The 24742-nt window shown below is 37.8% G+C and overlaps 8 protein-coding genes and 1 long non-coding RNA gene across 15 annotated transcripts; 5 read left to right on the top strand and 4 right to left on the bottom strand.

Moving 5' to 3' along the window:
- Positions 1–1303: 1303 nt before the first annotated feature.
- LOC118510923 lies at positions 1304–2277 on the top strand. The gene is made up of 3 exons (XM_036053333.1): positions 1304–1663; positions 1736–1896; positions 1985–2277. Exons 1-3 carry the CDS (start codon positions 1378–1380, stop codon positions 2177–2179), a joined length of 642 nt encoding a protein of 213 aa, XP_035909226.1. The 5' UTR covers positions 1304–1377; the 3' UTR covers positions 2180–2277.
- A 4-nt stretch (positions 2278–2281) lies between these two features.
- LOC118510925 lies at positions 2282–5046 on the bottom strand. Its single transcript, XR_004906082.1, has 2 exons — positions 3157–5046; positions 2282–2786 (listed from the first exon to the last, which is right to left on the bottom strand). It is a non-coding gene; the product is annotated as an uncharacterized LOC118510925 (long non-coding RNA).
- A 148-nt stretch (positions 5047–5194) lies between these two features.
- LOC118510919 (bifunctional methylenetetrahydrofolate dehydrogenase/cyclohydrolase, mitochondrial) lies at positions 5195–8190 on the top strand. 5 transcript variants are annotated; one of them, XM_036053325.1, is made up of 5 exons: positions 5196–5299; positions 5751–6197; positions 6524–6698; positions 6776–7394; positions 7468–8190. In XM_036053325.1, the coding sequence occupies exons 2-5, from the start codon at positions 5809–5811 to the stop codon at positions 7593–7595; spliced, it is 1311 nt and encodes a 436-aa protein (XP_035909218.1). In that variant the 5' UTR covers positions 5196–5299; positions 5751–5808; the 3' UTR covers positions 7596–8190. The 5 variants fall into 5 exon arrangements, with proteins under 5 accessions (XP_035909220.1, XP_035909218.1, XP_035909219.1 ...); XM_036053326.1 differs by lacking the exon at positions 5196–5299 and adding an exon at positions 5355–5631 and having other exon boundaries at positions 7468–8179; XM_036053327.1 differs by lacking the exon at positions 5751–6197 and having other exon boundaries at positions 5195–5299.
- Positions 5207–24702, top strand: LOC118510924 (vesicle-trafficking protein SEC22b). 2 transcript variants are annotated; one of them, XM_036053336.1, is made up of 5 exons: positions 5207–5299; positions 23660–23840; positions 23906–24015; positions 24089–24344; positions 24430–24702. In XM_036053336.1, exons 2-5 carry the CDS (start codon positions 23766–23768, stop codon positions 24622–24624), a joined length of 636 nt encoding a protein of 211 aa, XP_035909229.1. In that variant the 5' UTR covers positions 5207–5299; positions 23660–23765; the 3' UTR covers positions 24625–24702. The 2 variants fall into 2 exon arrangements, with proteins under 2 accessions (XP_035909229.1, XP_035909227.1); XM_036053334.1 differs by lacking the exon at positions 5207–5299 and adding an exon at positions 5945–6197.
- On the top strand, positions 9571–11073 carry LOC118510922. The gene is made up of 4 exons (XM_036053332.1): positions 9571–9760; positions 9853–9926; positions 10005–10121; positions 10208–11073. The coding sequence occupies exons 1-4, from the start codon at positions 9753–9755 to the stop codon at positions 11044–11046; spliced, it is 1038 nt and encodes a 345-aa protein (XP_035909225.1). The 5' UTR covers positions 9571–9752; the 3' UTR covers positions 11047–11073.
- LOC118510917 lies at positions 9827–13641 on the bottom strand. Of its 2 annotated transcripts, XM_036053320.1 has the most exons (4): positions 13377–13641; positions 12904–13312; positions 12520–12836; positions 11128–12457 (listed from the first exon to the last, which is right to left on the bottom strand). In XM_036053320.1, the coding sequence occupies exons 1-4, from the start codon at positions 13504–13506 to the stop codon at positions 11274–11276; spliced, it is 2040 nt and encodes a 679-aa protein (XP_035909213.1). In that variant the 5' UTR covers positions 13507–13641; the 3' UTR covers positions 11128–11273. The 2 variants fall into 2 exon arrangements, with proteins under 2 accessions (XP_035909214.1, XP_035909213.1); XM_036053321.1 differs by lacking the exons at positions 11128–12457; positions 12520–12836 and adding an exon at positions 9827–9920 and having other exon boundaries at positions 13377–13636.
- Positions 13956–16615, top strand: LOC118510915. The gene is made up of 4 exons (XM_036053318.1): positions 13956–14403; positions 14468–14876; positions 14944–15260; positions 15323–16615. The coding sequence occupies exons 1-4, from the start codon at positions 14274–14276 to the stop codon at positions 16504–16506; spliced, it is 2040 nt and encodes a 679-aa protein (XP_035909211.1). The 5' UTR covers positions 13956–14273; the 3' UTR covers positions 16507–16615.
- Positions 17609–18689, bottom strand: LOC118509211. The gene is made up of 4 exons (XM_036049485.1): positions 18223–18689; positions 18057–18130; positions 17862–17978; positions 17609–17775 (listed from the first exon to the last, which is right to left on the bottom strand). The coding sequence occupies exons 1-4, from the start codon at positions 18228–18230 to the stop codon at positions 17609–17611; spliced, it is 366 nt and encodes a 121-aa protein (XP_035905378.1). The 5' UTR covers positions 18231–18689.
- LOC118510916 lies at positions 20645–23412 on the bottom strand. Its single transcript, XM_036053319.1, has 4 exons — positions 22848–23412; positions 22375–22783; positions 21991–22307; positions 20645–21928 (listed from the first exon to the last, which is right to left on the bottom strand). Exons 1-4 carry the CDS (start codon positions 22975–22977, stop codon positions 20745–20747), a joined length of 2040 nt encoding a protein of 679 aa, XP_035909212.1. The 5' UTR covers positions 22978–23412; the 3' UTR covers positions 20645–20744.
- Positions 24703–24742: the final 40 nt, after the last annotated feature.

Raw genomic sequence — 24742 nt, forward strand, 5'->3', positions numbered from 1 at the left:
CATGATTGTTTCTCTTATCCTCTGCGTACATCCATACTTAAAACGAATGCAATAAGAAGCAAATCTCTGGGCATAGAAGTTTTTGGGTGTGCATGCGTGAGTTCGTGTTTGTGCACGTGCGTGTGTGTTCACGCGTTCCAACCTTTAAGCCATTTCCAAGTTTTTCCATGATGTTATATTAAATGTTTCACGTCACATTTTACAATGAATTGTATGAAGCTTAAAATATGGTTCACCCAAACGAGATTTTCTTTTCAACGGAACTTTTTCACACGAAGCAGATTCAAGTTTTAGTACCGAAACCATTATTATGTAGAAACGCGTGAATATCTAATATCAAGCAGGTGTCTGAAACATTTCCAATGTGCCAGATTGAGAATTTTTCAAACTTTCGATCCATCTTATTTCAGGAATGATGGTGAATAGATGGATTTGTTACACCTAGAAGCGAAAATATGAAATACGGCCAATATCTATATCTAGACTGTGGTAAATCAAGAACATTTCATACCATTGCAGGTCTGGGCGAAAACAAACAGCTTTGAAATATTTTGTCGTGTAACAAAAATGTTTCGATCCCAGAGGGCGCTAAGAACACGCACTTCAGTTCTGAAGACAGTTTGCTATTAAATATAAGCTATAACGCATCATACTATAAGAGCATTACAACGCCGTTAACAACAACGCAACAACAATTCCAACAAGAATTAGATTCACTCGTCAGATCATTCAGTTCATTGCACTTATTGGACAACTTTTTTATATTACAACACATCCTGCCCTGATGTCAGCCTGAGGAAAGTACTAACACTCGAGTACAGAAGGCAGACGATAGATATAAATGCTAATTGAAAATCATCCGAAGCCGTCAAACTTTTCATGTGAGGTAAGTGTGACTTTAAAAGCACAGCACCTTGAAATGAACAAGCCCGACATTGGGCCGCGCTAGACTTAGCGTAACAAAACGGTCTATTCTTTGCAGGCATCGACCCTTGACTTGCATTGGTACGAGCTTCAAAGTTGAATGTAATGTGTCTTCCAAGCGCGATTATAAATACTTCTAATCGTTCTTATTATCACTATAGGCAAATTGTACGTACTTCAGTCACCATGTTACTATGGCTTTTTCTCGTTACAACCTTATTCAACTTTTCCTCATTTGTTCTGTTCTTCCAAGATCGAATCGATTGAAGAACAAGACGAACTTTATTGTTTTCTCACCTATCGCAAGCCTTTCTTTGCGCGTGGTTTGCTAGGTTTGTTTGGCTATAAAAGTCGCAACAGTTCGGCAGACAGTGCAGTACAGTGTCGAAGCAGTGAACGGATTACGCGTGGGACTGAACTAATCCTAGCTTAGTAGGAGCCAAACAGAGCTAAATGGCAATTCGAAGCCTCGGGAGGCTCACAGGACTGGGTCGTGCAATACTATTTCTTTGTGCAGCGTCTGTACATTGCATCGATAACTTTAAAACCAGATCATCCATTCAAGACAGTGCTGACCGCTGGAAGGGAAATGAGGTTCCGACCTCCGGGTCCAGCTTGTGGACACCCGAATACTATGATGGTCCAGATGCATACAAAAAAGATTTCATAACATCAAACTACGATGATAAATACTCGAACAATAGCCCATTTTACCCCAGTAAAACACGACCCGGCTTCTGTACGTTTTTACCGTGTGTAGATATTTGAGGACTGTTAAATTATTGTTTTTCTTGTTTTGATTTACTTAAAGCACCATTTAGTAGCGGGAGCGTCTACCCTTCGAATGGGTACCACGATCGGAAGCCTGTTTATGGTCTCGCACGTCCAATCGATTACGGAGTGCACGATTACGAAAGTTCGTACGATTATGGGCACGGCGGATACGGCTTGAACAACCCATACGGATCCAAGGTAAGAGTGATCTGATCAAGGTTGGAGGTTGCTTTTCACAATCATGTCAGTATTGTTTTAATTCTCTCAATCCGGTCATGATTTACAGGACCTCACAAAAACGATATGGATTCCTTTGGCTGGTGCGGCTTTACTGGGGATTGCAGCTGCGCTGGTCGCTAATCCAGTATTGCTACATCTTGGCGTTAGTGCGGGGAAGCGAAAACGTAGAGATGCTACAATGAATGCGCATCGCTTAGCGTATCGTGCTCAATCCTGGAAGGGCAGCATAAAGAAAAACTGATCGAATTAGTTATTTGTATCTCTTGATCCCCTTGTAGTGTCAAGTTTCGAATGTAACGTGCAATTATGGTTTAGTAAAACAGTACAGAATACCCACAATTTGTTTTTTTTTTTTAGAGAATGGCTGTCGCCCGTACTAAAACAACAGCATCCGCTTTCCTCTTATTTTAATTATGTATATACGAAGATAAAACAATCCTAGCTTAGCACTGCAACCTCAAGAGGTCTGTGCAGTAACGTACCATCGCTGCCATCTGCTGGTCATGCCGGCCATCTTAATATGCTTACTAGACGTTAATATCAAGTAGTTGGATAGTCAGTCATCGTAGTAAGGAGAAACGAATCGATTGGGATTTGAACTCTCGTCTTGGTGTGTGAAGGTCGGCGCCGCTGTTGCCTCTGCCATTCAGGGACCCCAATGGGTCCCTGTAACCTATTCAGTGAGCGCGAGGCATATTTCTTCGACACACATATCATACCTTGTGTTTCAGCAACAGGAACGATGTCCTGCAAGTTCAATGCTCATATTATTCTAGGTTGGTGACCGTATTGTCACGATCGGTTAGTCTGACTGCTGGATCCAAGGGCCACAAATTAAGCTTAAACGACTGGAAAACAAAATTTCCATCTAAAAAAAAGTTTCAAAGCTTCAGTGGTTTGATCTGTGGCGACCAGAGCCCCTACCGAGACAAAAATATTAGCAATTACACGAACCCGTTCCACGCACCCGTAGGAACTTAATAGGAATCGAATCTAATAGGAACCTAGTAGGAGTCGAATCTAGTAGGAATGCAACAAACTACGAGGAATTGTCACATGGGTAGGATCGGCCGAGAACAATAGAATTCTCGGGAAGGCTCCAGACTGGACATAACTGGTAAAAGGCAAGAGGACAAAGGAAAAGACAAAACACAGGAGGATTTACGATACGGTCAGGACGCTATATAAACGGCTGGAAATCAGTACCACAGTCCTTACCCACTTATCAACAGACATTCCAAGCTGCACCCATCCAACAAGATAGCCATCTTCAACCAGATCGTCCTGCCCACAGCAACGTACGGCATTCCTGTCTGGCGTACCAGTGCAGGGACGAACCTGCGGAAGATACAAACCAGTTGCAATAGAATCCTTCGACTCATCCTGGACGCTCCTAGCTGGCGCGGCTTGAGGAGCGATGCAGCGAACACAGCACCATTCGACGAGATAACAGACAACATCATTGCCGACTTCAGCAGCGGTTTCAACACACCAGCCGGTGAAAAACCTGATATTTATAGAATAAGGCAGTTAGATAGTTTAAGGTTAGTAGTTTGATTTATTTCCTAAGTTGTTGATTAGTTTGTAAGTTTAAAATAACAATTAGCCTTAGTGCATTTAACACTTAATCATTAATCAATAGCACTGCCTCTTGGCATACACCATGACAACAGCTCTGAAAAGCTTTTTAGCTACGTCTAGCAAAATATGTAAATAATGTTCATTCTAAGCCATCTATCAATAATTCTTAAGCAATACGGCCAGGCCGTCCTTTACGATTAAAAAAAAAAAACAATTTTTTTTTATTCATAAAGAACGGCCTGGCCGTATTGCTAAAATCAATAAATTCTTTAAAGTTAAAAAAGTACCACAGTCCATTTTCGTCCCGACCACGACGAGGAAACCATCTCCCGGAGGACCCCCTGGAAGGAAGGAAGGAAGAAAGGAAGACTACCAAACCACGAAGGAAGGAAGACTCCGAGAAAGAAGGAAGCAAGACCACCAAGAAGGAAGGAAGGAAGAACCCCAAACCGAGAAGGAAGCAAGACCCCGAGAAGAGAGCGGGAATAGGACATAAAAGGAGGATTCCCCCCGGACAATCCTAAAGATCACTAGATGGCGTCCTCTCGTTATCCCCGACACAAAAAGTTCATACAAAAAATCAAGATTCCGAGCTTCAGAGGTTTCCTCTCTAGATGGCGTCCTTTAGATATTCCAGAGACAAAAACTCCACACAAAAAAAAAAGAAAGTTTCAGAGCTTCAGTCATACGCTCAATAGATGGCGTTTCTTCACTACCGAAAAGCTAAATGATCGAGATTGTTTCTCCTATCCTCCGCACACATGCATATTTGCAATAATCAAACCTCTTGGCATGATCCTTCGCACATGTGTGTACGTGCGAGTGTGTGCGCGAGTTTGAGCCTTTGCGTGTTTGTGTGTGTCCTTGAAACATGTTTCCGATCGCACACGCATGAAAAAAAACTTTTTCACAATTCCCATAAGAACGGAGGTTTTGAGGAAGAGATCTAAAATATGCAAAAATCTCTTTTAACAACGGGAGGAATTCCTTGAGAGAGTTCTAAACACTCTCAAACGTTTTGTTTCGCACTATTTTGTAAGCTCCTATAATTGGAGGTATCACACGGCATCACAAACCTAGTTGTAACGCCTTCCATTTCTGTGACTTGATTTTACCCGTAGAAAAGTAGTCAGCCCTGCGTACGGGGAGGCGGTCTGGATGAAATTTGAACTCCGGTCCTGTGAAGACCGGCGCCGTTACCGCCTCTGCCACCGAACCGCCCAGAAGTTCAGCATGTGTGCAGAGCATAGGAGAAATAATCTCGATCATTTCGCTTTTCGATAGTGACAAAACGCTATCTACTGAACGCATCACTCTTCAGTGATTTTTTTTACACTTTCTTTTTTTACTCTAAAACTTTCTTTTTTTTCTTTTTTTGTATGGATTTTTTCTCTCTGGGATATCGAAAGGACGCCATCTAGAGAGGAAACTTCTGAAGCTCGGAATCTTCATATTTTTTTATATGAATATTCTGTTTTCCAATCGTTTAAGCTTAATTTGTGGCGCACGATAGTTGACCACAAGCAGCATGGTATCTCAATTTCTTTATTTTTGGCTATTTGCGGCTCAAAACTCAAAACACTTACCCAAACAAAAAAACAAAATCTGTCGCACAAAATCAACACCAAGTTGCTCAACTCTGAACTGCATCCTGTGAGCCGGCATATACGGATAGTCCGGGATGCTCGAATGACCGGGCTGACGACAGCATGGATAAATTTGTTATTGTTTAGTGAAAAGCAAACCCCTGCGGATTCGCAATACCGAGTGAACTATACTTGTAAGTACAGTTTATTCATGTTGTTTATTCGCTAGCAAACTTGTACCGGTAGTCCAATGCCGGTTCTCGCGCATAGAAACACAACCGTTTGCGTACTGTCTCGTTTTAAGCACGTGTTTTGGAATGAGTACAGCACAAACACTGTCGGCCTACTTGGCATACAGTGCAAAGACATCGATGAAAATGCTGCGATTACTCAAGGTCAAAGATTAGTTTGCATGTTTATTAATTGTCTTATCTCTGTTGTTTGTATAACGCTGCACGTCCTGAGAGGAAGAGGTTCTAGTTGGTGCCTGGATGAGGATGAGGAAATGGTGACGAAATTGATTGCTGTACGGCATCGTTCTTGGCTCGATAGTTCCGGACCGCATTTTTCTGCTTAGTTTCGTACTGTTTCTTTCATTGATGCAATACTATTATATGGATGTTATTTTACTTACATGACAAGTAGCACTATGACGATTACCTACGGGATTCAACACGAAGAAGATACAGAGCATTAGTGCTGGATGCAAAAACTATTTACCAATCTAGCCGAAGTAAACAACATGTACGTCATCGCGCTAATCTCTTCGATGGGTGGTAGAAATATGTTTACATCTACAAAAAGATGTTTAGTTTGCTGCAAGGAGATTAAAATCCAGCAGACAGTCGCTGACTTGGTCAGTAAACGTTTGGCTCGTGCTCTCGGAAAAAGTGTTCGGCCAATTGAAGTGAGCATCCTTGCCAATGGTACAGCTGCCGTGGATTTGGATGTAAGATTATCAAACCCTGTCATAAAATCGACAATAATGAACAGCAATTCAGTTGATCGGTGCGAAAGGCTAAAACATGGGATTGCATCTTCCAATACTACGACAAATCGATTGTACCATAGTGCTACGAAACCAATTAACAGGTAAGCGAAGAGTGAAACGATACGCAAACCTTTTAATGGTGAGAAGATTTTTAGTTAGTAGTGATGTGCGGCAACAGAAGTATAGTATTTGTACGATCTTGAAGCAGGAGGCCATTACGATTGTACAGTAGTGGTTAAATTAGGGTGGCTAACATTTATTGGTATGGCCATAGTGACATGTGTGCGTATTCCAAGAAGTAAAATATCGAAATACCGATTGCTTTTGTTCATCAGTCCATGTGTGTTGGTATAGCTTTTAATTGTTTGATTGGGTGTGGCTAGTTAGTTAGTTTTATAACGTGACCAACTTTGCTTTTGTTGTGTAGTGCTTCTAGAATGGCCCAGTTGATCGATGGCAAGCAGATAGCTAGTGAAATACGAGAAGAGTTGCGAAATAAAATCGAAGCATGGAAGGTGCAAGGGAACCGCGCACCGCAGCTGACTGCGATATTAATTGGCGAAGATGCGGCTAGTGCTACATATGTTAGCAACAAAATGAAGGTATGCTAAATCATAAGTGGAAGAACGCGACGGTTTAAATCACGGAGCTTTGATATCGAAACTGCTATTAATTTTAGGCCGCAGCAGATGTGGGTATTGACAGCAAAACGGAACGGTACGATACAGACATCACGGAGCAACAACTGCTTGACCGCATTGATCAATTGAACAACGATGATGCCGTTGACGGGATCTTAATACAATTGCCAATTCCGCGTCACATTGACGAGAGGAAAATATGTAACTCAGTATCTTGCGACAAGGATGTGGATGGTTTCAATGAACGTAACATCGGACGGCTCTGCCTGGATATGAATACGTTAATTCCATGCACTCCGTTAGGTGTGCAAGAGCTCATTAAACGAGCCGGAGTTGAAACCTTCGGTAAAAATGCTGTAGTTGTAGGCAGATCGAAAAATGTGGGAATGCCTATAGCCATGCTGTTGCATGCAGATGGTCGAAATGACACGTGTGCCATGGATGCTACCGTAACCATATGCCACCGGTTTACTCCACCGGAGGAGTTGAAACGATTTTGTCGTTCCGCAGACATCATAGTCACGGCTACCGGCGTACCGGGACTCATAACGGCCGATATGGTGAAGGAAGGAGCAACCGTAATAGATGTTGGTATCACTAGAGTGGCGGATCCTGCGACGGGAAAAACTAAACTAGTTGGAGATGTTGATTTTGATGGTAAGTCTTACACAAACATGCTGTTAGTCGCTCATTGTGAATTACAATATTTGGCTTGTTTTATTATTTTTAGAAGTGCGAAAAGTCGCAGGCCATATCACGCCGGTTCCAGGTGGCGTCGGTCCGATGACTGTGGCGATGCTGATGAAGAATACGTGGATTGCTGCTAAAAACTTGGCCAAAAAGAGAAACACCCACTGAAACCCTGGCTTGTATTACGAAGTATTGCATTTTTTTTAGTTGGGCCGATTGTTGTAGCGTTTCTAGTGTAACGCTGATTTTAAGTTCGGTGAAATAGTGCAGTATGTCTACGTATGACTAATGCACTTCATGTACTACTAAAAACAGCAGCGCGAGGCGGAACCTTCCTAAAGGCTATATCTATTCGAGATTTAGTATACAAAAAAAAAACAATAGTTAAGTTTACCGCCCTTGAACATGAATTAAATTAGTATTCAAGAAAGCAAATCATTGTGCTTCAAGTGTTATTTGTACAACAATTGCTACGATATGTGTCGATCATTCTTATACTCGTTATTATACACAGAAAGCCAGAAATGGCAGTCCGAGCCAACCTTTCAAGCCTTCTTGTGCCCAAGAACAAGAAGAACAAAATCTTTACAGAGTGCCTTAACTAGGTAAACAAATAGATAGATATAACACATAATTTTGTCGGTTTGTACTACCCAAAATAATCGGTGAGCGTTGATGATGCAATAAATTATTGTTAAACGGCTGTGTTGAATTGACAACAGTTGGAAGGTTCGGATGCAGCTCGTGGTAAATTACTGTAAAATGTGTTTGTATTTGTGCAATGTAAAATGTAGTATGGAAATCAGTGCACATAAGCTCGGATAACTTTTAATTTAAAAAGCGACGATTTAGGGGATTTTTTCTTACATGACATATGCTTAATGGCAGTTAACCCCATTGGATACAGTCGACTTGATCTTGCATGTATTCGCAACGCAAGCTGCTCTCACCTTAAAGCTGTTGAACGATTTCAAACAAAAGACGCACACCTAGAACAACAATTTGTACAAGTTGATTAGCGCATGCGACATGGTATTTGAGGAAGGTGATGCTCCTTCACTATGTTTTGTGAAAAAACGCTATGTAAATGAATGGTTACAGCGCAATTTTGCCTTGCCAGCTGCCAAGAAACAGCTGACCGTATGCGGATCCAATGAACATACATCAATTGATTGTTCGGATTGATGGACAAAATTGTCGATGTGCATGAGCTCATATAAGACCGTGAAGTCTTTCCGTGATTATTTTTAATTATTCGGCTTGATGGAGTTTTCAGCTACATAGGAATTGCACTGATCGTGATCGGGAAGGGACTTGCGATAGGCTATTTGCGCTGGTTTAGACAAACTTGTGTTGCTCGCTTGGCGCTCAGTTAATTACTGTCTAATCCATTGTCCGTTTACAATTCATTCGTCTGAGTTCATCCGATAATTCATTATAATTCATGGAATGTGCCTTGCTATGCTATAAAATTCAAAAGCTCAACCATAATTATTTCATGAATCGTGTGACCATAAATTCATACCAATATTTATATTCAATTGATATGAAAAACATATTAAAATTCCATAAGTTGATGATAGCAATTAATAATTGATATACAATATTCGTGGTTGTACTGGATTGTAAGACGACGACGAATTTGCATCTAACTTAGTGACAATTGTTCTTTACTAGAACTGTATTAAACTAATTACAAATTTCAAACCATAAACCGTAAATAAAAGTTGTTTCATGCGAAAACATTGGAATGCGAAATGTGAGCGTCATTTTGTTGGTTGGGAATCTGGTGGCTGGGGCATTTGTCATTTGGGCTCTGTCAAATTTTCATTGTTGATCTTTATCAAGGTATATGGATATAGAAGGTACCCACCCAGGCTCCAAATGACAGATGAAAAGACGTCTTTTCGTGGTCTTTTCACCCACGAAAAGACCACGAAAAGACGTCTTAATAACACCTCATCGGACCATCTGTCATGGCGTGGTAATGTATACATCTTGGTCTTAATGTATACAACTTGGTTGGTAAAGAAAATAAAAACGTGCCGTTTTCAAGCAAGTAAAAACGAAAAAAAATCTTTTTTTTTTCTTGTAGCTGTCATTTATTTAAATTCATACTTATTCATTCATATGCCATAGCTGTGTGTAGTACCCCCCCTTTACCGGTGGCTATCGTATCTTTTCTGTGTTATCAATTATATAGGGTTATAAGTTGATTTGAACTTGTGCTTACCGAGTTGCTTGTCCTCCATCTGATCCGTGTGAGCTATTGCGGTTGTGTTGTGTAGAGACGTAAACATCCAATAACAGAAGCAACCAAGCAACATGGAAAAGTATGTATTTTTAAAATACATGTAACAAAGTATTCGATGTATAATATATTTATCTCTTTGTTTGTGTTTTAACGATGTGGCGAATCATTTAGCACACCACGCAAGATTGTGGTGCTCAATATGAGAGACGGAAAATATGTTTTATCCGAGAAGCCGCAGCCTACAGGTATAAAAAATATTGGTTCATAAAACTTTAGAGCAGTATTGAGAGTAATATGTATTGTTTTTCATCGTTGTGTTACAGCTTCCTCATCACAACCAACACTACATCCAGATTTTATAAAACAACTACCGACGGCAAAAAATACATCAAAGAACATCCAACCTGCAACAAACATCGTTCACCGCAGTGTTTCCGCAGGTTTGTATGGTTTTCTCGGCATGCGTCTGAATGATTGGGAGCAGTATTAAAAGTAATATGTATTGTTTTTCATCGTTGTGTTACAGCTTCCTCATCACAACCAACACTACATCCAGATTTTATAAAACAACTACCAACGGCAAAAAATATATCCAAGAACATCCAACCTGCAACAAACATCGTTCACCGCAATGTTTCCGCATCCATTTCGGATTCCATTTTTTCCGCATCCAACAAACCCAACATTTCCAAACCCATAAGCAGCAATAGTCCCATAAATCTAGAGACAACAAAATCTTCTATAGACGCAGGATTGCGCGATCTTTTAGTTTCAATTGGACAGAAAATGGATGACATGACAAAAAAAATTACAAATTTGGACCAGAAACTTAATGAAATAGAAACTAACCACATCAACAGGGTTCGAGTTGTTGAGAAAAATCAAGCAATTATTAAAACTAAGCTGGACTTGATCTTAGATAAAATCTCTCCTCGTCCAGGATTGGTAACAAATAGTTCATTCAACTGGGAACCGATCGCATCCAAAGAAATGTTGGATGCAGTGGATCAGCAGCTTAATGATCAACAGTTTAAAAAAGAATTTGAAGAATATCTGGAATGCCAGCTGCCAACAGATAGCTCGGAAGAAAGGCTTCATTCAGCGATGGACATCATATTTGCCAGACAGTTTGTTATAGAGATGAGCTGGACGGGAATTGGACATCCGAACCAAAAAATTCCATTGTTTGGATATAAAAATATTCTTGCTTTATTTAAGCACATTGGAACCTTTCACGGAGTAACTCCAACTCCTCAAAAAATTAAAACATTCTTCCAAAATAAATTGAAACATGGCCGCCAAAGACTGAACCTAGAAGGTAAGATTAAATCCACGCACCACAGACATCAACATTCTCATTATTAGTGTTTTTTTGTTTTGTTATAAAGTTCCTTCACTTACTAAGTGTCCTTATTTTTTTAAATACATGTAATATGATGTAATATGTATGTTAATAATAAAAACTCATGAAAAATGTATCATGTATAATATGTAAATTTTTGAAATGTTATAATCCATAAATTATAGTAATTAAAAAGAACGATACAGAAAGAAAATCATTTTAATTATTTATTATCTAAGAAATGCAAATATTAGCCTACGAGGGTATGAATTAATGGAACATATTGATACTCATTTTCTTTGGAAAGGGGAACAGCTACCAATTTACATCGTATATCCCCAATATTAACATCCAATTCCGTATGTTCCAGATCGCTCAGGTTTCCATGATGCATATGCATAAATTTAGAATTCAAAGGATATACAAAACAATCATCAGTTTGAGACAATTTTTTCGCAACAATTTTTATGTTACGGTCTTGTTCATGTGCAGTGATAAATTTGCACACATTACCACTTTTGGTCAAAAACCATTCGTTACGTTCCCCAGTTTTTAAAAGAAAGGCTTTGCGGACATGTAATGTTACCGTGCCAGTTCTGGTATGAACAGAAGGGAAATTTAAACATAGATTAGCTGAACGAGTGTTAAAAACTTCTTTTTCGGAAAGTCTATTTATAGTTTGCTCTAAGCATTTCCAGCCAGAACGCAATGAACGTTTTAAATGCTGCAAATGGTTTTCAAATGGATAAGAATATATGCTACTAATTGGACCAAATTGTTCAACTTCTTTGAATATATGTAGCAGATTGTGTACATTGCTTGAAATAAATTCCGGGCCATAGATATTTGCGTAGTGTTTTACATAAAGTTGAATCATCGTGTTTGCTAAAGGCCAATGTTCTTTGTAAACATTTGAGGAAAACAAAGTTAAGCTACAAAAGAACAGCATGAAGTGCTTGTATTGTTCTTCATTTGTTATCTCTTTGAGTATAACGAAACTGGCATAAAATAGAAATGAGGAATATTCTGAGCCTTTCCAGTGCTTATAGTCACGCAATGAACGGAACTTTCTGTGAATTTCAATAGGAAGTTTAATGTTGGTCAGCATTGCAGACAAATTGTTAATTTGTGTATTGCTAAGCTTTTTTTTAACGCCAAATTTTCCTTCCATGAAACTTACGATCGTGCGTTTGGTGATACCTAAGTCTATCAAATGTAGTTGATCTGCGACGATTATTTGTTTGATAATGTCGAAGTTATTTAGTTTCAACAATGGAGTACAATATTTATGATGACCTTCGTAAATTCGTAATTTGAACCCATGATCTGTTCGCTCAAGTTCAGTATAACTGGAAAATGCAGTTCTTCCATTAAGGCTTCTTCCTTTCGTTGCGCATTTCAAGCAACCATCTCGTGAGTTGAAACCAGCAACACCTATTTAAAAAAGTATATTAAGTTCCATACAATTTTCAACGTAATCTTATATTTTGTCTTACCTTCAATATATGCTCGAGCAGGTGAATCAGCTATAATGACACGTAATTCTATGGAAATCTTTTTGTTATTGATGGTTATTCCATTTTCCATAAGGAAGTTAAGTTCATCAACGAAGGGCTGAAGAAATTGATCGATATCTGCTGGTTTTGTTGATCCGCTGTAAACTGCAATGGTCATTACCGGCACTTCTGGAATGTTATGAACGTTGAATAATATTGGCCAAAATTGAAGATTGCTGCTTTTAAATATGGGTAATCCATCAATAGAAACATTAAGTTCCAGTTTAGAATACGAATCGAGAGCTATATCGCTGCGGCTGAAAATACAAAACGTAACGTTTGTTATGTAAAGATTGTTGTTAACAACTTTTATTAGCTACGCACCTTAGTTCGTTGAGCAGACATCGTCTTATCCCGTTATACCAATACTGACTTCCGTTTATCGTTACAACTTCATTTGAGTCATTTCGATGAGTCTTCAGCAAAGTTCTAGCATCTTTTGGAAGATTACAAGAACTCACGTTTCGTATGATTTCCATAACTTGACTTATAGAATTATACGATTGATTGGTGGATATTGCCCATCGACGTAATTCGGCTTCTACATCATACCCTTCTGTGCGTTCTGTGTCCATTCTTTCATCGTCAGAGCTTTCAACTAAATAGTCCGTAACAAACTCATCACATTCAGGTTCGCTTGTCGTTTCACCGGCTTCTACTGCCATCACATTGGAAGATCCTTCTGAATGATAATCCATAGGTGCATCGCCTGCGCCTTGGTTGCTTCCAATAACTGGAAAACAAAACATATGCCATGTTATAAAATAAACTAACAATGATATTTGCCCGTCTTATACCGTATGAACTTTCTCCTGCAACTAGCTCTTCGTCATTCTGCTCTAGCAAAGCTGCTCGGCGCTCTGTAGCATCGCGATAACGATACAAATATGAATTATATTTTACTCGTTTAGTGAATTGGTCACTCATTTTTACAAGTTTGGTGATATTAGAAGGCACTGAGCATAAACGTAATTAAGAAGCACTCGGAAAATTTTTGTTTATACGGATAGAAGTTTTCTTTTTGTAGCGCGTCGGCCAGTCTGACAGGCATAACAACAACAATCGCTGATCAGGGAACCAATATCAACAATATCATTACTCTCGATTTTTTGATTAAAATTGAAAATCAATGAAAAATCATTTAAAACCAAATAAAATGTACATGTTAAATAAAGAAATCAGTTTTCTATATGTTTTTTATGATTTTACTATTTATTATAAGATAAAAAGCCGTATAAAGTTCATGAACTCGCTGACTTAGTATTGTAAACAGAGGGATTTGGTCTTTTCATATGTTCCTTGCAGCCTGGGCAGGCTGCAAGGAACATATGAAAAGACCAAATCCTTCTGTTTACAATACTAAGTCAGCGAGTTCATGAACTTTATACGGCTTTTTACCTAATAATAAATAGTAAAATCATAAAAAAACGTATAGAAAACTCATGTCTTTATTTAACATGTACATTTTATTTGGTTTTAAAAGATTTTTCATTAATTTTCAATTTTAATCTAAAAATCGAGAGTAATGATATTGTTGATATTGGTTCCCTGATCAGCGATTGTTGTTGTTTTGCCTGTCAGACTGGCCGACGCGCTACAAAAAGAAAACTTCTATCCGTATAAACAAAAATTTTCCGAGTGCTTCTTAATTACGTTTTAGCTCAGTGCCTTCTAATATCACCAATCTTGTAAAAATGAGTGACCAATTCACTAAACGAGTAAAATATAATTCATATTTGTATCGTTATCGCGATGCGACAGAGCGCCGAGCAGCTTTGCTAGAGCAGAATGACGAAGAGCTAGCTGCAGGAGGAAGTTCATACGGTATAAGACGGGCAAATATCATTGTTAGTTTCTTTTATAACATGGCATATGTTTTGTTTTCCAGTTATTGGAAGCAACCAAGGCGCAGGCGATGCACCTATGGATTATCATTCAGAAGGATCTTCCAATGTGATGGCAGAAGAAGCCGGTGAAACGACAAGCGAACCTGAATGTGATGAGTTTGTTACGGACTATTTAGTTGAAAGCTCTGACGATGAAAGAATGGACACAGAACGCACAGAAGGGTATGATGTAGAAGCCGAATTACGTCGATGGGCAATATCCACCAATCAATCGTATAATTCTATAAGTCAAGTTATGGAAATCATACGAAACGTGAGTTCTTGTAATCTTCCAAAAGATGCTAGAACTTTGCTGAAGACTCATCGAAATGACTCAAATGAAGTTGTAACGATAAACGGAAGTCAGTATTGGTATAACGGAATAAGACGATGTCTGCTCAACGAACTAAGGTGCGTAGCTAATAAAAGTTGTTAACAACAATCTTTACATAACAAACGTTACGTTTTGTATTTTCAGCCGCAGCGATATAGCTCTCGATTCGTATTCTAAGCTGGAACTTAATGTTTCTATTGATGGATTACCCATATTTAAAAGCAGCAATCTTCAATTTTGGCCAATATTATTCAACGTTCATAACATTCCAGAAGTGCCGGTAATGACCATTGCAGTTTACAGCGGATCAACAAAACCAGCAGATATCGATCAATTTCTTCAGCCCTTCGTTGATGAACTTAACTTCCTTATGGAAAATGGAATAACCATCAATAACAAAAAGATTTCCATAGAATTACGTGTCATTATAGCTGATTCACCTGCTCGAGCATATATTAAAGGTAAGACAAAATATAAGATTACGTTGAAAATTGTATGGAACTTAATATACTTTTTTAAATAGGTGTTGCTGGTTTCAACTCACGAGATGGTTGCTTGAAATGCGCAACGAAAGGAAGAAGCCTTAATGGAAGAACTGCATTTTCCAGTTATACTGAACTTGAGCGAACAGATCATGGGTTCAGATTACGAATTTACGAAGGTCATCATAAATATTGTACTCCATTGTTGAAACTAAATAACTTCGACATTATCAAACAAATAATCGTCGCAGATCAACTACATTTGATAGACTTAGGTATCACCAAACGCACGATCGTAAGTTTCATGGAAGGAAAATTTGGCGTTAAAAAAAAGCTTAGCAATACACAAATTAACAATTTGTCTGCAATGCTGACCAACATCAAACTTCCTATTGAAATTCACAGAAAGTTCCGTTCAATGCGTGACTATAAGCACTGGAAAGGCTCAGAATATTCCTCATTTCTATTTTATGCCAGTTTCGTTATACTCAAAGAGATAACAAATGAAGAACAATACAAGCACTTCATGCTGTTCTTTTGTAGCTTAACTTTGTTTTCCTCAAATGTTTACAAAGAACATTGGCCTTTAGCAAACACGTTGATTCAACTTTATGTAAAACATTACGCAAATATCTATGGCCCGGAATTTATTTCAAGCAATGTACACAATCTGCTACATATATTCAAAGAAGTTGAACAATTTGGTCCAATTAGTAGCATATCTTCTTATCCATTTGAAAACCATTTGCAGCATTTAAAACGTTCATTGCGTTCTGGCTGGAAATGCTTAGAGCAAACTATAAATAGACTTTCCGAAAAAGAAGTTTTTAACACTCGTTCAGCTAATCTATGTTTAAATTTCCCTTCTGTTCATACCAGAACTGGCACAGTAACATTACATGTCCGCAAAGCCTTTCTTTTAAAAACTGGGGAACGTAACGAATGGTTTTTGACCAAAAGTGGTAATGTGTGCAAATTTATCACTGCACATGAACAATACCGTAACATAAAAATTGTTGCGAAAAAATTGTCTCAAACAGACGATTGTTTTGTATATCCTTTGAATTCTAAATTTATGCATATGCATCATGGAAACCTGAGCGATCTGGAACATACGGAATTGGATGTTAATATTGAGGATATACGATGTAAATTGGTAGCTGTTCCCCTTTCCAAAGAAAATGAGTATCAATATGTTCCATTAATTCATACCCTCGTAGGCTAATATTTGCATTTCTTAGATAATAAATAATTAATATGATTTTCTTTCTGTATCGTTCTTTTTAATTACTATAATTTATGGATTATAACATTTCAAAAATTTACATATTATACATGATACATTTTTCATGAGTTTTTATTATTAACATACATATTACATCATATTACATGTATTTAAAAAAATAAGGACACTTAGTAAGTGAAGGAACTTTATAACAAAACAAAAAAACACTAATAATGAGAATGTTGATGTCTGTGGTGCGTGGATTTAATCTTACCTTCTAGGTTCAGTCTTTGGCGGGCATGCTTCAATTTATTTTGGAAGAATGTTTTAATTTTTTGAGGAGTTGGAGTTACTCCGTGAAAGGTTCCAATGTGCTTAAATAAAGCAAGAATATTTTTATATCCAAACAACGGAATTTTTTGGTTCGGATGTCCAATTCCCGTCCAGCTCATCTCTATAACAAACTGTCTGGCAAATATGATGTCCATCGCTGAATGAAGCCTTTCTTCCGAGCTATCTGTTGGCAGCTGGCATTCCAGATATTCTTCAAATTCTTTTTTGTACTGTTGATCATTAAGCTGCTGATCCACTGCATCCAACATTTCTTTGGATGCGATCGGTTCCCAGTTGAATGAACTATTTGTTACCAATCCTGGACGAGGAGAGATTTTATCTAAGATCAAGTCCAGCTTAGTTTTAATAATTGCTTGATTTTTCTCAACAACTCGAACCCTGTTGGCGTGGTTAGTTTCTATTTCATTAAGTTTCTGGTCCAAATTTGTAATTTTTTTTGTCATGTCATCCATTTTCTGTCCAATTGAAACTAAAAGATCGCGCAATCCTGCGTCTATAGAAGATTTTGTTGTCTCTAGATTTATGGGACTATTGCTGCTTATGGGTTTGGAAATGTTGGGTTTGTTGGATGCGGAAAAAATGGAATCCGAAATGGATGCGGAAACATTGCGGTGAACGATGTTTGTTGCAGGTTGGATGTTCTTGGATATATTTTTTGCCGTTGGTAGTTGTTTTATAAAATCTGGATGTAGTGTTGGTTGTGATGAGGAAGCTGTAACACAACGATGAAAAACAATACATATTACTTTTAATACTGCTCCCAATCTTTTAAACGCATGCCGAGAAAACCATACAAACCTGCGGAAACACTGCGGTGAACGATGTTTGTTGCAGGTTGGATGTTCTTTGATGTATTTTTTGCCGTCGGTAGTTGTTTTATAAAATCTGGATGTAGTGTTGGTTGTGATGAGGAAGCTGTAACACAACGATGAAAAACAATACATATTACTTTTAATACTGCTCCCAATCTTTTAAACGCATGCCGAGAAAACCATACAAACCTGCGGAAACACTGCGGTGAACGATGTTTGTTGCAGGTTGGATGTTCTTTGATGTATTTTTTGCCGTCGGTAGTTGTTTTATAAAATCTGGATGTAGTGTTGGTTGTGATGAGGAAGCTGTAACACAACGATGAAAAACAATACATATTACTCTCAATACTGCTCTAAAGTTTTATGAACCAATATTTTTTATACCTGTAGGCTGCGGCTTCTCGGATAAAACATATTTTCCGTCTCTCATATTGAGCACCACAATCTTGCGTGGTGTGCTAAATGATTCGCCACATCGTTAAAACACGAACAAAGAGATAAATATATTATACATCGAATCCTTTGTTACATGTATTTTAAAAATACATACTTTTCCATGTTGCTTGGTTGCTTCTCTTATTGGATGTTTACGTCTCGACACAACACAACCGCAATAGCTCACACGGATCAGATGGAGAACAAGCAACTCGGTAAGCACAAGTTCAAATCAACTTATAACCCTATATAATTGATAACACAGAAAAAGATAGGATAGCCACCGGTAAAGGGGGGGTACTACACACAGCTATGGCATATGAATGAATAAGTATGAATTTTAAATAAATGACAGCTATAAGAAAAAAACAAGATTTTTTTTCGTTTTTACTTGCTTGAAAACGGCACGTTTTTATTTTCTTTACCAACCAAGTTGTATACATTAAGACCAAGATGTATACATTACCACGCCATGACAGTTGGTCCGATGAGGTGTTATTAAGACGTCTTTTCGTGGTCTTTTCGTGGGTGAAAAGACCACGAAAAGACGTCTTTTCATCTGTCATTTGGAGCCTGGGTAGAGTTGTTTAGAGCAAATTGACATTTCTCGACCTGACATAACAGTTCCGTGGTGATCGAGGGGAAGGGTATTGAGAAGAGTCCCAGGCTCCAAATGACAGATGAAAAGACGTCTTTTCGTGGTCTTTTCACCCACGAAAAGACCACGAAAAGACGTCTTAATAACACCTCATCGGACCAACTGTCATGGCGTGGTAATGTATACATCTTGGTCTTAATGTATACAACTTGGTTGGTAAAGAAAATAAAAACGTGCCGTTTTCAAGCAAGTAAAAACGAAAAAAAATCTTGTTTTTTTCTTATAGCTGTCATTTATTTAAAATTCATACTTATTCATTCATATGCCATAGCTGTGTGTAGTACCCCCCCTTTACCGGTGGCTATCCTATCTTTTTCTGTGTTATCAATTATATAGGGTTATAAGTTGATTTGAACTTGTGCTTACCGAGTTGCTTGTTCTCCATCTGATCCGTGTGAGCTATTGCGGTTGTGTTGTGTCGAGACGTAAACATCCAATAAGAGAAGCAACCAAGCAACATGGAAAAGTATGTATTTTTAAAATACATGTAACAAAGGATTCGATGTATAATATATTTATCTCTTTGTTCGTGTTTTAACGATGTGGCGAATCATTTAGCACACCACGCAAGATTGTGGTGCTCAATATGAGAGACGGAAAATATGTTTTATCCGAGAAGCCGCAGCCTACAGGTATAAAAAATATTGGTTCATAAAACTTTAGAGCAGTATTGAGAGTAATATGTATTGTTTTTCATCGTTGTGTTACAGCTTCCTCATCACAACCAACACTACATCCAGATTTTATAAAACAACTACCGACGGCAAAAAATACATCAAAGAACATCCAACCTGCAACAAACATCGTTCACCGCAGTGTTTCCGCAGGTTTGTATGGTTTTCTCGGCATGCGTTTAAAAGATTGGGAGCAGTATTAAAAGTAATATGTATTGTTTTTCATCGTTGTGTTACAGCTTCCTCATCACAACCAACACTACATCCAGATTTTATAAAACAACTACCAACGGCAAAAAATATATCCAAGAACATCCAACCTGCAACAAACATCGTTCACCGCAATGTTTCCGCATCCATTTCGGATTCCATTTTTTCCGCATCCAACAAACCCAACATTTCCAAACCCATAAGCAGCAATAGTCCCATAAATCTAGAGACAACAAAATCTTCTATAGACGCAGGATTGCGCGATCTTTTAGTTTCAATTGGACAGAAAATGGATGACATGACAAAAAAAATTACAAATTTGGACCAGAAACTTAATGAAATAGAAACTAACCACGCCAACAGGGTTCGAGTTGTTGAGAAAAATCAAGCAATTATTAAAACTAAGCTGGACTTGATCTTAGATAAAATCTCTCCTCGTCCAGGATTGGTAACAAATAGTTCATTCAACTGGGAACCGATCGCATCCAAAGAAATGTTGGATGCAGTGGATCAGCAGCTTAATGATCAACAGTACAAAAAAGAATTTGAAGAATATCTGGAATGCCAGCTGCCAACAGATAGCTCGGAAGAAAGGCTTCATTCAGCGATGGACATCATATTTGCCAGACAGTTTGTTATAGAGATGAGCTGGACGGGAATTGGACATCCGAACCAAAAAATTCCGTTGTTTGGATATAAAAATATTCTTGCTTTATTTAAGCACATTGGAACCTTTCACGGAGTAACTCCAACTCCTCAAAAAATTAAAACATTCTTCCAAAATAAATTGAAGCATGCCCGCCAAAGACTGAACCTAGAAGGTAAGATTAAATCCACGCACCACAGACATCAACATTCTCATTATTAGTGTTTTTTTGTTTTGTTATAAAGTTCCTTCACTTACTAAGTGTCCTTATTTTTTTAAATACATGTAATATGATGTAATATGTATGTTAATAATAAAAACTCATGAAAAATGTATCATGTATAATATGTAAATTTTTGAAATGTTATAATCCATAAATTATAGTAATTAAAAAGAACGATACAGAAAGAAAATCATATTAATTATTTATTATCTAAGAAATGCAAATATTAGCCTACGAGGGTATGAATTAATGGAACATATTGATACTCATTTTCTTTGGAAAGGGGAACAGCTACCAATTTACATCGTATATCCTCAATATTAACATCCAATTCCGTATGTTCCAGATCGCTCAGGTTTCCATGATGCATATGCATAAATTTAGAATTCAAAGGATATACAAAACAATCGTCTGTTTGAGACAATTTTTTCGCAACAATTTTTATGTTACGGTATTGTTCATGTGCAGTGATAAATTTGCACACATTACCACTTTTGGTCAAAAACCATTCGTTACGTTCCCCAGTTTTTAAAAGAAAGGCTTTGCGGACATGTAATGTTACTGTGCCAGTTCTGGTATGAACAGAAGGGAAATTTAAACATAGATTAGCTGAACGAGTGTTAAAAACTTCTTTTTCGGAAAGTCTATTTATAGTTTGCTCTAAGCATTTCCAGCCAGAACGCAATGAACGTTTTAAATGCTGCAAATGGTTTTCAAATGGATAAGAAGATATGCTACTAATTGGACCAAATTGTTCAACTTCTTTGAATATATGTAGCAGATTGTGTACATTGCTTGAAATAAATTCCGGGCCATAGATATTTGCGTAATGTTTTACATAAAGTTGAATCAACGTGTTTGCTAAAGGCCAATGTTCTTTGTAAACATTTGAGGAAAACAAAGTTAAGCTACAAAAGAACAGCATGAAGTGCTTGTATTGTTCTTCATTTGTTATCTCTTTGAGTATAACGAAACTGGCATAAAATAGAAATGAGGAATATTCTGAGCCTTTCCAGTGCTTATAGTCACGCATTGAACGGAACTTTCTGTGAATTTCAATAGGAAGTTTGATGTTGGTCAGCATTGCAGACAAATTGTTAATTTGTGTATTGCTAAGCTTTTTTTTAACGCCAAATTTTCCTTCCATGAAACTTACGATCGTGCGTTTGGTGATACCTAAGTCTATCAAATGTAGTTGATCTGCGACGATTATTTGTTTGATAATGTCGAAGTTATTTAGTTTCAACAATGGAGTACAATATTTATGATGACCTTCGTAAATTCGTAATCTGAACCCATGATCTGTTCGCTCAAGTTCAGTATAACTGGAAAATGCAGTTCTTCCATTAAGGCTTCTTCCTTTCGTTGCGCATTTCAAGCAACCATCTCGTGAGTTGAAACCAGCAACACCTATTTAAAAAAGTATATTAAGTTCCATACAATTTTCAACGTAATCTTATATTTTGTCTTACCTTTAATATATGCTCGAGCAGGTGAATCAGCTATAATGACACGTAATTCTATGGAAATCTTTTTGTTATTGATGGTTATTCCATTTTCCATAAGGAAGTTAAGTTCATCAACGAAGGGCTGAAGAAATTGATCGATATCTGCTGGTTTTGTTGATCCGCTGTAAACTGCAATGGTCATTACCGGCACTTCTGGAATGTTATGAACGTTGAATAATATTGGCCAAAATTGAAGATTGCTGCTTTTAAATATGGGTAATCCATCAATAGAAACATTAAGTTCCAGCTTAGAATACGAATCGAGAGCTATATCGCTGCGGCTGAAAATACAAAACGTAACGTTTGTTATGTAAAGATTGTTGTTAACAACTTTTATTAGCTACGCACCTTAGTTCGTTGAGCAGACATCGTCTTATTCCGTTATACCAATACTGACTTCCGTTTATCGTTACAACTTCATTTGAGTCATTTCGATGAGTCTTCAGCAAAGTTCTAGCATCTTTTGGAAGATTACAAGAACTCACGTTTCGTATGATTTCCATAACTTGACTTATAGAATTATACGATTGATTGGTGGATATTGCCCATCGACGTAATTCGGCTTCTACATCATACCCTTCTGTGCGTTCTGTGTCCATTCTTTCATCGTCAGAGCTTTCAACTAAATAGTCCGTAACAAACTCATCACATTCAGGTTCGCTTGTCGTTTCACCGGCTTCTTCTGCCATCACATTGGAAGATCCTTCTGAATGATAATCCATAGGTGCATCGCCTGCGCCTTGGTTGCTTCCAATAACTGGAAAACAAAACATATGCCATGTTATAAAAGAAACTAACAATGATATTTGCCCGTCTTATACCGTATGAACTTCCTCCTGCAGCTAGCTCTTCGTCATTCTGCTCTAGCAAAGCTGCTCGGCGCTCTGTCGCATCGCGATAACGATACAAATATGAATTATATTTTACTCGTTTAGTGAATTGGTCACTCATTTTTACAAGATTGGTGATATTAGAAGGCACTGAGCTAAAACGTAATTAAGAAGCACTCGGAAAATTTTTGTTTATACGGATAGAAGTTTTCTTTTTGTAGCGCGTCGGCCAGTCTGACAGGCAAAACAACAACAATCGCTGATCAGGGAACCAATATCAACAATATCATTACTCTCGATTTTTAGATTAAAATTGAAAATTAATGAAAAATCTTTTAAAACCAAATAAAATGTACATGTTAAATAAAGACATGAGTTTTCTATACGTTTTTTTATGATTTTACTATTTATTATTAGGTAAAAAGCCGTATAAAGTTCATGAACTCGCTGACTTAGTATTGTAAACAGAAGGATTTGGTCTTTTCATATGTTCCTTGCAGCCTGGGGTGATGGCAGCGTCGGAGGAGGCGCCGGTGGTGGTATGGCTTGCGATTTTTTGACGAAAAATGCAACCAAATATCGTCAATCTTCTGTGGAACAACATTTGATATGCGAAGATGACCCATAAATTAGCGTTATTGCTCAAGGGATTGAGAATCGAGGCTGTTTGTTCATGTTTGTTGCCCATACCATATGTTTTTGTAAACAAACTCTGACATAACTCGACTAAAATGTCGCCCTGTCAAATCGATAAAAATCCACCTTCTAAATACATACACCTTGATCTTTATTTGTTTTCGCAGATGACGTGGATGTTTCAACACTATTTTTATTATATTTGCGTGCAAACCGGAGAGTACGCGACGTCGAAGATATTTGCTGTGATAGAAAGTGTTTAGTTTCGGTACAATGGCCCTCATGACGATGATAGCTAGGTTTGTGGATGGGCTTCCTCTGGTGGGAACTATGCAAGAAGATGAGCAGGTAAATTGCAAATACGTTTTGACTGTATGAGCACTGAATAACTTAAAATTTGTACAATTGTGCAGTCCGGTCGAAGCATACTAGAATACCAGAATCAAGCTAAATTGCTCTTTCGGAAACTAGGGCCCAACTCGCCAACACGATGCAGCATAGAAACCGGTCCTTACCTATTTCAGTGAGTATTAGAATCGACTCGGTACACGCCACACGCAAGCCTGTTGTAAACAAATATTCTGTGGCTTTTTCAGTTATTTAATTGAGCACGATGTTTGTTATTTGGTGATGTGTGACAAGATGTTCTCGAAGAGGATTGCCTTCAACTATCTGGAGGATATTGCACAGGAATTCCACAACAATTATGGTCGGCGGGTGAACACCGTAACTCGGCCGTACGCTTTTATTGAGTTTGATATCTACATTCAAAAGGCTCGAAAGACTTTGACCGATCGCCGAAGAAACATCAATACAATCAATAATCAGCTGCAGGATGTGCAAAGGATTATGGTATGTACATTGATGGTTCAATGATGGATAATGCCCTAGCATTGCATTATAAACGACGCACTTGTTTTGTATGCGATTATTTTAGGTTCAAAATATTGATGATGTTTTGCAACGCGGCACGGTACTATCGGAACTGGATACCAAAACACAGAACCTATCGATGCTTTCCCAAAAGTATAAGAAGGATGCGTCGTATTTAAATCGTAAATCGCTTTACGTTAAAGGAGCAGTTGCAGGCATAGTTTTAATTGTGTTTGTGTTATACTTTTGGGTTATTTAATAGCAAATTTGTAACAAAACAAATCATACATTTTTCATAATGGGTAATACAGTGATATATAAAGGATGCTAAAACGTACGAACTGAGTCAATCTTAATGACGTGTACTTTCTATCAGT

Source organism: Anopheles stephensi, chromosome 3, assembly GCF_013141755.1.
Source record: "Anopheles stephensi strain Indian chromosome 3, UCI_ANSTEP_V1.0, whole genome shotgun sequence".
Classification (NCBI taxonomy): domain Eukaryota; kingdom Metazoa; phylum Arthropoda; class Insecta; order Diptera; family Culicidae; genus Anopheles; species Anopheles stephensi.